At 41.0% G+C, this 15,250-nt stretch overlaps 1 protein-coding gene across 1 annotated transcript; it reads right to left on the reverse strand.

Annotated features, from left to right (window-relative positions):
- Nucleotides 1-686: 686 nt before the first annotated feature.
- On the reverse strand, nucleotides 687-14,911 carry MEP1A (meprin A subunit alpha). Its single transcript, XM_063330613.1, has 14 exons — nucleotides 14,765-14,911; nucleotides 14,655-14,679; nucleotides 14,504-14,557; nucleotides 13,657-13,697; nucleotides 13,474-13,552; nucleotides 13,043-13,160; nucleotides 11,338-11,513; nucleotides 9,193-9,414; nucleotides 8,062-8,211; nucleotides 5,027-5,242; nucleotides 3,662-4,120; nucleotides 2,297-2,470; nucleotides 1,506-1,713; nucleotides 687-1,140 (listed from the first exon to the last, which is right to left on the reverse strand). Exons 1-14 carry the CDS (start codon nucleotides 14,831-14,833, stop codon nucleotides 993-995), a joined length of 2,139 nt encoding a protein of 712 aa, XP_063186683.1. The 5' UTR covers nucleotides 14,834-14,911; the 3' UTR covers nucleotides 687-992.
- Nucleotides 14,912-15,250: the final 339 nt, after the last annotated feature.

Here is a 15,250-nt window from a genome sequence, read left to right on the forward strand (position 1 = left end):
GTTCTGATATGCAGACAACAAGAAACTCCTTTCAGAGGAAACCTGGGCAACCAAGTTTCAAGTGTGGAAACTGTTAGAGCCCTTAAAAGCTGAGATCTTGGGACACGTTAGAATGGCTACTTCCTGCCATCTGCAAGAAGTTCTAGGGTGTTAACACCTTATCCAGCACCCACCAGTATCACAGACCCAGTCTTTATCTTCCTACACTCCTACCCCTCTCCCTGACTTGTCATTTCCAAAGGGATATGAATTTAATAGTAACTGCTACAGATCCAATCCTATGACAACTGATGATCTGCTCCAATTTCATCCACTGCCTGCTGAAATCAAGGGAGCTTTATAGATGTTTAAAAGAACTTCGGATTACGTCCAGAGAATAGATTTACACTTGAATATTTGAAAACGTTCTATGGTGAGGTCTCCTGGAAAGGCAACTAGTTTTGATATGAAATTGTTTCCTTGCTAGAGAATTGGCCAAAAAGACATAGTAGTATTTTACTATGAATTCTGTGTAATAGCTACTCAGATTTTGTAAACCAGCACAGCTCCACGGAAAATGAGTATTGATATACTGACTTACATTCCCATGGTTATATACCCCTTAGATTTCTTGAGTAATCTCTATAGGAACATTTCTAGAATCTTAATATATGTGCTTCTATGTGATTTTTTCCAGTATTTTGAGGTGTTCTATTGTTAAGATTAAATGCACAGACTTCCAGCACCAGCACTTGCTATTGGATGAAGAAATTACATTCAAAGAATACACAAGAGAGGCAGGATATGAACTTACATTAGACAGCAGTTCTACGTGATGTTCTTTAATTGCCAAGTCCTACAGAGTAACCAGATTGCCGCCAAGATGTTGATAAAGCATTTCATCCATATGCTGACTGGTCTTCTACAAGTTGTATTTATCATTTTTCACTGAAAACTGATATCTTATGAACTATGGAAAAATACAAGGCTGAGATTTATTCCCCTGCAGCTCTTTATCTTCTAGACATCATGGAAATGAGGACGATGGTTAAGACCATGGTTCCAGCAATTACACCAACTGCCATTCCCAGGATGTTCCCATGGACCTGCCTTGACTGACATCTCTCACCCGTAAAGAAGAAGGCACGTCCTGATGGGCACCTGGAAAAATAAAGTACAGATTCACGTGGATGAGGATTTTTGTCCTGCCCTATCGGCCCACCTCAAGGTCCTCACATGCACTATCCTGGATGGGCAGTTCCGATTAGAGGGGTTCATGTCACAACATCCCCACCTTGTTTGGAGGCTATTTACATCCCTGGGAAGCACCACAGAGTGGGGTTTCTTTGCCTCCCCATGAACCGGCTGCTACTAGAAACCAGTCACTGCGGTGAAGTGTTTTGTTCCTACTGTTTTTTGAAAACCTAGTGGCTCAGACTTCTGAGGTCTGTAGCTCTGAATACTTATTAGCTACATCATTTGGTTCAGAAGAAAGTCAAGGCAAGCAGGGAAGAGGTCTGTGGTACCTGCAGCTTGCTCTCCCTTTCACATTCACACAGACTCCATCATTCTGGCAAGGGTTTGGGTCACACGGGTCTTGCAGATAAGGCATCCGGTCTTGCACGGGCTCCCTATCCTGGGCTGCCCTCTTCTGCCTTTCAAGAATGAGGCCTTCCATGAAGGCCAATGGTTCAGGTTCAACAGGGACTTCAGTTTTATTGAGGTAACTTATATCTTTTAAGAAAAGAAAAAAAGAGGAGAAAGACATCAGGTAGCAGTGAGTGATGCTATATGTAGTATTCTTCACACCAGGGGCTCACAGGGTGTTTTGTGGACTGCAGGGTACTCCTTGCCCATTTGCTCTTTACAGAGCTTTTGCTGTACCACAGCAAGTTCTGCATATTTAAAGCACAAGACAGAAAATAATACTGACATTTTTGTAACTAGTTAGGTCAATCAGTGGTATTCTGTACTTTGAAAAATTATGCGAATTGTGGCTGTTCTGTTTGAAAATAAACACAACAAGGATGGTCTTTTAGTATGTTCAACGCTTAGAAATGGACATAGCTATGGATAAAGTTGTCTAAGAAATTAACCTTCAGTAAATCATTGCCATTTAAATTCCTCTGAACTCACAATCACTTTAGCCAATGTCACCCACCTGAAACTAAGACACCGAAATGCTTTTAAAAGTTGGTCCCCATCAGAAGAGAAGATGACTCAGAGGCAGGTGGCAATAGTTACTTGAATGTGTGTAAAGAGATATAAAGGACCACCCATTTGTTTTTGTAAGGACAATCAGGAAGAGGGACTTTACCATGAAATTCTGCAAAAATAATCAGGTCATCATTTTTCAGGAAGCTTCTCCGTCTCAACTGGCTGTGGGATATAAAGTTAGTCCACCCCCAGTCTACAGTTCTATAGCAATTGCATGAAGCATCAAATTTCCCAGCAACTGATGGTTTCTCCCATATTAAGGTTCCATTAGCACCTGCAAAGAGAATATGAGTGATGAAAGAGAACCACAAAGTTCGGCAGCTGGAAGTATGATATGACTTTTTTTGTGCATTACAGTGTTAAACGGGATTTATGCTGTAAAATCAAGTTCAGAATTGAAACGCCCAAAGGAAAAAAAAAAATAAAAAAAATCAGAGGACTGACAAACTATGGGTGCCAGCATATCCCTAGATACAGTCTGCCTGAGGACTCTTAGTCCATGTGAGGGCGTTGAAATTCCCCTTTCATTGAGGACTAACCAAATGCAAGTTAGCTCCTCATTGTCACCAGCTAAGAGCTCCCTCCTGTGTAAGGACACTCCCTTACCAGTTTTTAAGTACCTGTGGTTCAGAGTCTAGCAGATTTTGTTCATTGCTATGGTTCTATTAAACCTATTCATACCTAAGGTTTAAAACCTCCTACTGAAAAATGTGTACTAAGCCTCCACTGGAAAAAGCTAAGGGGGATGGAGATTCACCTCTAGTATTTTCTTCTGTACCAAACTCAGCATTGTCCTGTTGTTCTTATTTCTTTGAATTAACACATCCACGGGGAATCCTAGGAGCAGATGTGGAACCGTGGTGCTACACACTATATAAACTTGGAGTTAAAAGGTAGCCCTTGACCGAAAGAGTTTGTAATCTGAAGCCTACCCACAGCCAAGCAAGACAGGCTTTGTCTCGCAGCCTGATCTCACAGGCATTTTCAGGTATTTTTTTATTTAAATACAGCTACAATGTGAACCCTGTGCATTCAGACCACGTATGTTCAAGTTAATGAAGCCTCCAAAATGCAGTTTTAACCTAAATTATTGTTGATTTAGTAGTGGAATACAGCACCCTGCTGGCATTATAGCATCTTGTGGCGATATGTCACCTATCATAACGGGCAAACCACAAGTAGAATGGGAATTGACAGCTCTTAGGAGAATTCTGTATTTAGAGTCAAACTCAGATATCCTAGGGATTGTTCATAATAACACCAGCCTTCTATGTGTCACTTTTCAAACCAGATGATCTTTAGCAGACAGGAATTCCGAGTCATACACAGCAAAGTCATACACCGGAAAGTGTCCCAAACTGGGAAATACAGCCAAAGTTGCCCAGCTCTGAGTCCTACACTCAGTCCTCTGACATGGATTCCTTGGCTTTCATTTTCGTCATTCCTCCAGGCAGACCCCACTTACCTGAGCTAATGTGGTCTTTGCTTGTGGTGAAGCTTCTGCTTGCGGACATCCTTTTCAAGATGTCAGGGTCCTGGTCCAGCACCGTGAGTATAGCTTGGCGGTTCAGAGCTGGCCACTCCAGAACACCATCGTTCTCTCCACTGCACAAGTGAAAGCTAATGCGAGTGTAGCCACTGATTCTGGAGTTGGGATACAAACTTACGCCGAAACCATAACCCTCAGGGCTATAAAACCGGGGGCTTTGAATAACATCGTTTGACTTATTTTCGAGGATTTGGCTGAAATTCCGAATGACCCACACGCCTGTGGGACAGGGGGTCTCGGTCAGTGTGATGTCATCGATCACAATCCCACCAGACGAAGAGCTGGGGTTGCCCTTTAGTCCTTGGAAGATGTAACGGAACTTCTTCTGAGCGTTGAGGGTTACGTGGGCAATTTTCCAGTTATAGTCATTATCCGCTTTGGTAAAAAGAAAACGAAACATTGCCATCAGCATGATCAGTGATATTATGAAGCAGCTTATTCCCAGATATCCATTCCAGCTGCTTTTGGAGACAACCGGTCATCTCACAGAGTACTGAAGGCTAAAGATCTTAAGTTGATATTGTGATTATAATATACTCACGTTGCCTTATCATTCTAAATAGTTTGGACGCATTGTATTAGGAACTCTTCACACATTAGTGAATGTCAGTCTCTAGTATAAAGGGAACAGGCTAAGGGCCAAGACATAACAAGTGGATGGACGTCAATGACCCAAGGTGTTAGAATTAACAGCTCCTGCCACTTTTCCAGGGACTTATCCTTCCCTGCAAACTGCTGCAGGTTGATATAGGCAGGTTATCGCAGGTCTTGGGTTTTGACAACACAAACGCATAGTGCCACAGTGGCTGAATTTGTCCTGTTTAGCAAAATCACACGAAGTGGGAACTCGGTTCGCATTTCCAAAACCACATATGTTTTTATATTTCCAATCATATAAAAATCAGGCTGGGACTCTTATTGACTGCAGACGAGCACAGGTATTTATATCCTAACAGTTGACTGTTAGATCATATAACAGCCATAACTAGACAATTGATCTCCAGCACAGTTTGGGGTCCCTCTCAATCACTGGGTGTAACAGTACATTATTCAGAACATTGTGACTTTTGCTGCAGAGCACTGAAATTACTTTATTACAACCCACAGTTTCACTGCTAAATGCCCTCTTGTAATACCAAAATCCTTAGCTGGATTGCGAGATATTCCGTTAGGTTCAGGAAAATCTTCTGATTTCTGAGCAAATCCACTGCATTTGCGGACTCAGTAAGACAACTTTTCCTCCCCTAATATTCTATATATTCCTCGTATTTCCAGAATTACCTTGGAAGGTTTGAATTTTCCTCATCTTGCGAACATTTCCAGTGCCATCATCCTCTTTAAGCCAGATGATCAGCTTGTCAGAAAGGCTTCCTGTGATCTTATAGAAGAACTGGAGGCACTGCTGAGTTCTCTTTGGATAAAGGATTCGAGACTCTAGGATTGCCACCTCGTCTGCCTTGCCGGAGCTGGTGCTGAAGTACATGACATAGCCAGCACCTGGGAAGAAAGCGTAGAGTGTCACTGTCTCTTTCCAGATATCCTGCTAGCTGCATGGTGTAAATTTATCATTGTCAGTTGAAATGATAAATTTAGTAGGCATAAACGTAGTAGTTAACATGAATAGTAGAGGAAATGGTATGTGATAACCGTCCAAGACAGACCAGGATAACAACAGGACTAGTAGTTTAGTGTACGTATGGAACTCATTGCTGGCAGCTTATGTCAATTTTGCATTACTTGGTTTAGTTGGAAGTTGGATGCACCGGGAACATCAGAGAAATGAGACAGAGGATTCACTGCTGACTGCAAGTAACTAGTAGACACATTTTTTTTACTTGATTTATACTGAAGGATAGTCTAAAGATGAGATCTTAGAGGTCACATGCTATATTACCTTGTAAAGGGTAAGGTAATTCGGTAATTTCTTATCAGTGATAAAGATAATAAAAAAGGGTTGGACACAGAACTAGCACTCTCCTGACTTTGAACAGGAAGAAACTCTTTCTTACAGCTTGTTGAAAAACTTTTCACAACTCAGCTTCTCAGTTTGGGGAAAATATTTAAGAATTTCTGCCCCTCTAGTTAATTTCCCACTAACATTTTCTTTACTTTAAATTTGAAATGCCTACTTTTATCCTTATATTTACAAGGGATTCATTATTTGCACATGCATCTTATCTTGGTACCACATGGACTTGTGACATCTTATCTGTATTGCATTGCGTTAGTTATTCATTATAGACTATAATTAAATTGACAAGTGAAATTCTTTTAGCTGTTGTGTGAAAGCTTCCTCTGTTGGGGGCTGGTTCCTTGGACCTTTGTCCAAGCTAACATCTGGGCCATCATCAGTTAAACCCGTAGCTGGATAAACGCAGAACAGCCTCCTGCATGGTGAGTGAAGCTGTTCGAGGTGTTTATCTTGTTCACTCTAACCTTGTCAGGGGGATATTCTCCATTACCTACGCTTTGAATTCATACCCATAGAAACTTTGCCAAAAGATACTTAATTGCTGCATGCACATCTATGACACTTCACCGTAAGATAAATTTATGTTAAATATAAGCATGATCACTGTTGTTCCAAGTGAGAAACGGGGCTGGGAGCCTTATTCAGGTGCCTCACTTCATTATTGAGCTTATTATGGTGTCAAAGCCCCAGATGATCTAGACTCTACCTCCTTTTTGATAATAATGGCAACATTAAGCATCCGTAGCCGTTGGTATATGGCCTTAGCAGACTTCAGCATGGGGATACAGGGATCAAATCCAGACCCAGGCTGCCAGATCCTCTCTAAGCCTCAGGCTGTTCTTTCCCTATTTCAGTTTAGGCAGTAATAAGTCAAAACCCAAAGAAGTCAAATTGTTTGGGCAAAATACAATTCTTCTGCGTTAGAAACCTGAAATTAACCCCCACTTGAGGTGGTTGCAGAAGGAGTTCTCAAAAAATGTGTAAATGCCTGACGGAGTCAATGACCCTTTGAAGGTCTCCAAAAGGAAAGGCGCTCCCTACTCATGCAGTTCATCTAGGCACTCTGGCGATCCTCAGAGGCACCTAACCCTCTCCAGAGGGGTACTCTTCAGAGAACATCAATATTTACGTTGCACCAAGTCACTAGATGCTAAAGCATAAGTGCAAGTTAAGTGCTTACTTCAGAGAGATTGGATTTTACCCAATAATCTCAAGCAACTCAGCTGAATTCTTTTTTAGTTACAATTATACTACATGGAGAAAAAAAATAAAAGGAGAGAAAGAATGAAAAAAGTCAGATGAAAGTTAGGAGCGTGTACTTATAGAAGCTGTCAGATGGTTTTATTGAGTTATATTGCATTCTCGGACCCAATCGACAAGCATTATAAAAGGTTGAGGATCTGTTCTTTCCAGTGGGTGGGTCACAGAAGGGGAATAGTCTACTCCTGAGTGCAGCAAGTCGAATATTTCCTTTATCAAAGAGTAACAAAGCACAACTGAATGTTCTGTAAGTCAGGATTCCTTCACTCTGAACTTGGGCAAAATTTACAACAAAAGTAATTTATTTTTTTTTTTAAAGTCTGTAGTAGCTTTTCCTGTCTAAATAACAATTCAGGCCCTTGCTTTTCAGAACTGCCTGTTGGGATTTAATCTTTATTGTCATTTGTAAGCTAGCCCACTGTGACTGGGGCTGACTCCACCCTTTTTGAGATTTTTCTTCCTTTGAAAAATGACAAAATTACCATGTGAAAAAGAAAATTATCCCTAAACTCTTATCATAAAATACTTTGCAACTGTCTTCTACCCCCAGAACCAGCACTGCTCAAGCTTATCATTCGCTTTGCAAACATTTATGAGTGGCTATGAGTGTTTTTTCGTTCTTATCGTGGGGTAACATAACTTTTACTCAGACTTCGGAGGTTGCAGTAAATCCTTTTCCAGGTTACATTTAAAAGGCCTCTACTTAAGATTGTTCTTTGTCCCCTTTTATCTTGCTGGTGTGGAGAACTTTCCACTACGCTGAAAAATCTTAATGAGAGCATGAGTGCAACCATAAACACACTCCCAGGGCCAGGACACAGGAAAAGAAAAAAGGCTTTCTTCTTAACTAGAAACATTGCAACTCGGATGTTTGCTGGGTCGTGTCTTAAACACGGTCATTTAATCCTGTGTTTTCAGAGTAGCCAGTGCTGGGTTTTCTCAAGCATTGACCACAATAACAGGTTCACAGAAATTAAAAAGACGCTATATTTAAAGCACACAGACCACAACAGACATGCCAAAAGGGATCATTACTCCAGCTAACCCCTTTTCCATAGGTAAGTGTTCTGTTACTTCATTTTACCTCTACAGCGCCCAGAAAGTGTGTGGTCTTCCTGCCCTGTAGCGCTGCTCAGTTGATGGACCCAGTCTAGATCATCTCTGGTACCCTGAATCATGCCGCAGATATTTTCAAACTCAAAAGAACACTGGTCCAAAAAAGTGTGAGTTGAAGCTGAAAAAAAAAAAAATGCACACATGATTACCTCCAAAGTAGTTTTCTAGTAGGTCTAATTTTGGGGGGGTTTTTTACATTAGTGTAGACATCACATAGAGAAGACAGATGTGAGCAGATGTGAGCCCAAAGACTCAAAAGAGGAAATATTTGATTCCTGGAGGGATTCCCTGCATAAAGACAGCAACATTTGACCACCTTGCAGAAGGTTAACAAACTGCCATGCGGCGACTGACACCCAGTGACTGATGGTGGCTGTCTTTGTGCCTGCCTGCAAGCCTTGGAGAGACAAGTCACTTTGTGAAGAGTGGTGGCGTTGTATTTAACCATTCCGCAGCTGGAGGTTATTGTTCTTCATGGCCCACTTGTCTGCTTGATGAGCATGAGCACTGTTCTTCCACTTCAAGCAAAGTTCACCCAGTTACCTTAGGCCGGTTCGGCTGAGTTTGCCTGCGAGTTGATGCTTCTGTCGACAGATCCATGGGGACGGTGAGTTCTCGCTAAAAATCGCATGCGGTGATAACATCTTGTGGTGAACCAGCTTAGCAACCAACTAGACAGCACTGGACTCTAGACTTAACCAATCTCAGGTGCAAAATAATCTAATTAAGACCAAATGTCAGTAAAAGAGGACAAAGTACAGCTGCATTCGCCTCACAAAAGCACAATGAATCTGCCCATACACCAGCAGAACACAACCACATGTCTGAGCCCCTAGGAGCAACATGGAAGAAAAGATGTGAATGGGTTGACTTTCATTGACTAATTGAACTTTTAAAAAATTAATGACAGTTAGCAGAGCCAAAGAGAGGGATGAGGAAGGAATAAACTGTTTGGGTGTCTACACCACAGGTCTTCTCTCATACTTCCTCAAGAGCGCCTGAGAAGAGTTTTTGTGGTTTTAGAGACAAAAGGGAGGTGAACCAGTGAGGCCCAAGTATAAACAAAGAATCAGTTTGCCATGATTAAATTATGACTTACTGCAGTTGTACATGCGATTCAGTCTTTCCAGGTCAATGGCGCTGAAGTCTAGACGTTGGCCAATTATGTTATTAAATGCTGGTATCTTCGTTGTGATTGTGGGGATACTTTCATTTTTGTTAAATGAGAATGGTTCATAGTGCATCAGTGATTCATAGTCATAGGGGGTATTCAGATCAGTGATGAAGCTGTCATCATACTTCAGAAAATTGTGCTCTTTGTCTGGCAAAAGAACAGAAAAGTGCTTCATTGTTAATGACATGGTAAAGGAAATGGCTTTAGCACGGCCCCTTGGATACAGTTTTCTGAGGCAGAATTGATATACCCAAAAGGAATTACTTTCCAATAAAATATTCAAATTTAGCAAGGTTTGTTTATGAAGTCATTTGGACAACAAAAGAAGTGTCTTTAGATTGCAGTTCTGCACCCTCCCACGTGACTTCAGCAAGTTCAAAATCAAACATTGGTGAGCTGTAAAGGGTGGGATATATAGAAGGTCAGATTAGATGGTCTAATAGTAAGCATCCTGAAGGACTGAATTTAAGGATTAAGGACTCACAAGCTTGTGAATATTGGTGCAAACGTTTCCCAGGCTATTAGATTCTATATGGACAAGGAGAGGCCCTCCCTTCATTAAGGGGACAGATATGAGAGTCCTGGAGCATATCCAGGTTCTGTTCTTCTTTGAAGCAAAAAATACATTAGGAATTTGTGGGAAAAAAAAAAAATGTTTTTACCTTAGATTGATAATATTACTATGATATTTCTCTTTTGGAAACACGTTTCTCATGGTTCCTTGGTGAAATAATTTGTCCTTAGAGAAAGTTTTTCATTATGAAGGTGTCTGCTAGGGCAGAGAGAGGGAGCCATTTCACATACTTTGGTATGGAAGTAAAGAGAGATTGCCAACATTGTCCATTCCGGGCACAAAGGTCTTCAGTCCAAGGCTGGAGATTGTGTAAGAGCTTGGGATTGTTTTCTTACAGATGATACTTGAATTGCACCTTTTATCAAAAACTGTGAGAATCTTTCCAATTAAGTGCTATGGCTTTTTACAACTGGGGAAAAAGTCTTGGCAGGACACAGGCATGTGTAACGATCTTGGCTTTTAAGATCATTACCAGGCAAAGGGTAACTTCTGTGTGTTTTCAGAAGAAATAAACCATGCATCACGGTGGCAATTTCATTAGGCTGTCTTGTGTGTTTTCTCTGAAGTCTAATAGGCTTACTGGCTTTTCTGTCAACAGCACCATCAACAGGGGATCTCTTCTCTTACCAGCCAGCTATCTGTATTGCAGTTTATGAAAATGCATTATGGCAAAAAACTGCTACGATGCTACTAAATTGGGGGTTGCAGATCACTAATGTGGGAACAGGTGCACACAGATGCACACACAGAGCACAATCCTATCAATATCAGCCTTATTTCCCTTTAGAGGAGCAGGCGTCTTTCAAATGGTTTCAGCAGAAGTTTTCTACTTAATGAGTTTGCCTAACTAGAAAATTAGATTTTATAGCATGGATAAAAACCTACAAAATATAGGAATTGATTGTAAGGACATCAGGCCAGCCCCAGGACTCCATTCAGAATAGTGTCACACTAAAGTCCATCATCTGTACCATTTTTTTGGTGTTCCAGATTTGTAGCTACTGAATACACCACGGATAAGTTGAGAGGACTCAATAATACATTTTTTTGAGGAAAAAAAAAAAAACAAACAAAAAACAACAATCTGAGAACGGGAACTGTTTTGTGGAGCTTTTCGATATCTCTGTACATCACGGAGCTCACAATAGCACATTGTAAGACTTTTTGCTTTGGAGGCAGTTCATTGCAGTGTACAGAAAAAGGGGCCCAAAAGTCAGAGTCTAGATACTGTTAACATCATCATCATCTTCATCAACATGATTCAAGATAAGACCAGGTGAGTAACAAGATTAATCACTTTTAGTGCTGTTCCTGGTCTTTGATCAGAGAAGTTGTATCAAAATCCAGCTACAGCTACAGATTGACTTACAGTGGTCCCAGGCGTGGCCCAGTGTTTCTAAAATCATATCTTTAAGGAGGTCTTAAAATCTAGGGTGGAAAACAAGCTACTGACGAACCTGCACTTCACAGAATCTGACTTGAAGGTCAAAACCCACCTGTAATAATTTCATCCCACCAGATTGTCACGTAGTCATCCCGGTCCATCCTCGACTGCTCATGGTAAAATCCTAACGCGTGCAGGATCTCATGTTCCACGATTGCTCTGTAGTCACACCCTGCCCCAATGGAGAGGTTCTGCCCAGTCTGCAGGTCCCCCACCATGGACCAACACCTGAGAAAGAGAGACATCTTACTGTCTGTTAAGTAGATTTCTTCTCCATATTTAAGTTCTTGGTAGGCTCATTGGATTTAAAGTAATATCAAAAAAGGTTTAAATGTAAAAGGAGTACTTAAATCATTGTTTAGATGCTGACCAGATGCCTTGATACTCTAAAGATAGTCTACCGTGAAAACAGACTCAAAAACATGTTCACTGTCACTTGCTTGAGGCCAGCATTTTACGTACACTCTATTTAGACGTGCTCACCCCTGATTTTTGAGATCCAGAGAATTTTAGCCCCATATCAGCTGCCGTTTTGCCAAGAAACATAATACATGTGCAGAACCAGTAAACTTGTCAAGACAGACTGAGCTTTTTTGCAGTCACTTGGGCTAGAGAAGAGATCTAGGAGGATTTATGGTCCTTTTTAACAGCAACTATGCAATGCATTGGCCACAGGTGTGAAATCACATTTTTCTGCGAGGGCCCAGCCACTCTTCCATGACTCAGCAGAAGCTAATCATGATTGAGCAGGAAAAGAGCTCCTCAGCAAATTCTCTGGGAAGTTTTTAGGGCAGTCCAAGGGTGATGTGACAGGCAACTGCTAAACAGCATCTGCTGGGGCTGTAGCTACATTTGCACGTCCCAAAGCAGTGTTGGGTGGAGTTTGTTGAAGGAGCTCTGAGCACACTAATGTGGGTACTTAAAACAAAGAACTTGAGCCTATGGTCCCTTGAATGGCTGCTACCAGGGAGTTTCTAGTACCAGGCTCTTCAGCAGCAACTTGTCAAAAATCATGGTACTTGCGGTCTTGTAAGAGAAGTGTCATGGGACGTATTACCCAAGGAAGAGCTGAGGGCAGAAAAATCAGTGCCTCTAGGCCTTTATGAAGTTCTGGGAGAACAAGAAATATTCTCAGCTGACACAGTGAGAAGATTTTTGTGCTTTTCTAGGTGTTCTTTCAAAACACATTTAGATATAGGAAATAAAATAAATCTTTCCCGTTCCTGAAAACCCGCATCTCTGAGTATAAAACCCTTTCAAATTTTGATAGAGCCTTTCACTAAAAGAAGAGCCGCGCCAAACCAGTAGCAATATTACAATAAACTGGCTTTCCACAGTTTTTTTTGACCTGTCTGCCAAAGATTTCAAAACCTAAATTCTGGCTTTTCATATCCTTGACATGTTTAGAGGATGTACATGGGGGTCGTTTCGCCCACCACTGAAATGGAAAACATCAAAGTGGAAGCAGTTGATGAAAATCCAGAGATGCTGGAATTCACCTCATCAAAGAGTAACCATCCAAACATCAGATGCCCATTCCGAGTTCATCATCTAAATACCCTCTGCAGTCAGCAGAGGGAGGCAGCTGCTTCCAAGCTTTGGGTCTAAGAAGGGAAGATGTGTTGCTTTCTTAGTGGCCTCTTTTTTTCTGATGACAAGAACCTTAGACTAAACTTTTAGACTGATGCAGTCAAATGGAATGAATTCCCAGGTGATTCTACACAGAAAAACTAAACAGAAATTGATATAAACCTTACCCGCTTTCTTTTCTAAAGAATATGTAGGTTCTCTCTCCTTCATATGGCTTGAAATCAATGCAAGACTTAAGACGGAACATTTCAAATGCCTGGAGAATTACTCCTTTGGCATTCAGATCTGGAAAACAAAAAGGAAAGCACCTTTAATGCATTGCAGAACATTCACCCTGGAGAGGTAAGGTAGGCACACAGATATACACATGGGACCAAAAGAAAAATGATTGAAAAGAAAAATGATTGAATTTGATTAAATTGTCTTTTGTTATGACAGCTGTAGAATTAAAACCACGGTTTTGATACAAAAGAGCTGTCTAGTTATTAGTGAATTTTAATGTGAGAGAACCAGTTCTAAAAAAGGCACATTTTTTATCACAGTGACACCAATGCAAATAAGGATTGGAGCTAAAATCTGAATAAAGTATCTGCATTACCTAGGTCATCACCCAGAATATAGGGAATGGGGAACTTCCATCTGTAGGTCTCATTTCTTAGGGCATTTCGCTGATTTTGCTGAAAAGGGAATTAAGAAATGGTGATGTACCTGGTGAGGGGAGATGGGCTGATTTGTGCCAAAAATACAATTAGGACAAGTGCTAAAGTTTTTAATTACTTACAGGGAGCAAGATATCACCCTGAAAGAGGTCGAGTCCAGCAGCTGAAAAGTAATTTAATGAAAGATAATGTAAATGAAATATCAAATATCAAACATATTTCACCTCATAAACCATATTGAGCCTACTTACACAAGGTCAATGTCCTTGAGCATTTACAAAAAATAAGGAAGGACCAGCCTCTTTACACTAAAATATAGAGACAGGCCTAAAAGTTTCTACTCAATATTTGCTACTCAGCAATGTCTGCATTTTTAGTGGCAGAAATCTGGTGGCCACCGTTATCCATGTCTAGTTTGATAACACATTGAGACAACGCTTTAGAGAATACAGTAATATTGAGTAATGCATCAGGAAGAGTATTGTACAGTGCCCCATCAAAGGATGTATAGAAATTTGCATTACGGGAAATAAAAATAATTTAGGAAGACAGTACAGCGTGTTGTGTCTTTTCCATCTGATTTCCTTACGATGTATAGAAGTTCAATAAACATCTAAGCTATTTCCACTTTGCAAAAATTTATAAAAGTCACATAGAGCTTGTAGGAATGCTGGTGGGACTCCAGAGCCTTTCCAATTGATACAGTGTGTTACTGCCTTAACACTGTAGGTCTGTCCAAAATTCAGAAGTGACAGACACCTGCATCCCTTGTTTACGTAGGGTTACAGCCCGAGGAGAGATTCATGTGGCATAGCCAGAGGAAGGTAATTCAGAGCTCACTTAACCTCATTTCCCTTGTTACCATGAACTACCTGACCATCACACACACACATCTTTTTAACAATAATGAAAACTTGGCATTTTGCTCACAATTTTTCAGGCCCTGTGAGAATTTAGACATGAACTCACCTAAGTTTATGTCTGGAATGTCTTTGATTATCTCACCAGCTTCAGCATCTGCTGCTGCAAGACAGACAAAACGTTATGTGCTCAGATGTGGTGGCACACAGCAAGCAGAAGAAAATGCTTCAAAACTCGAAACGGCTCGCAGAGCACTTACCAGCTTCACTGGAGAGGTGCCCAACCTGAAAGAGAATAAAATACAAGCAGTATAAGGTATGAGACGTCTCTGGACTGAGAGGAGCCTGTGGAAATTAGGTTTTTACTTACAGAGACTGGACTACCATGAGCATAACATGATAGAAGCGCTAGGCAGAGCGGGAAGACGCTGGAGCGCATTTTTGCAATGGAAAAAGAAGCTGGTCCCTCTCATCTCTTGCAATATATAGGGCGTGCTGCTGAGCTTTCCACAGAACATCAGCCAACCAGCTTTGAACTTTCCACCTTTGTATTATTATTATTATTATAACAGCAAGATTTTCCTCCTAAATGACACGTAACAGCACTGTTGTTATCAGTTACCTAAGTCCACTTTGAGGAATGTTATGGAGAGGAATGTGATAACTTCACGTCTCTAGTGCAGCTGGTGAAAGGCCCACCCAGGCTTTGTGTAAGAAGATCTCAATCTGCCCCAAAGCTGCTGACTCCTTCCACTGTGCTCATTATCTGTCAGCGTTACAACCTCGACTGCACAGGAAGAAAGCTTAAGCAGAATTATTCTGGGTTTATAGCACTCCAGTAACATTAGAGTTTGGC

Source organism: Chroicocephalus ridibundus, chromosome 3, assembly GCF_963924245.1.
Source record: "Chroicocephalus ridibundus chromosome 3, bChrRid1.1, whole genome shotgun sequence".
Taxonomy (NCBI): Eukaryota; Metazoa; Chordata; class Aves; order Charadriiformes; family Laridae; genus Chroicocephalus; species Chroicocephalus ridibundus.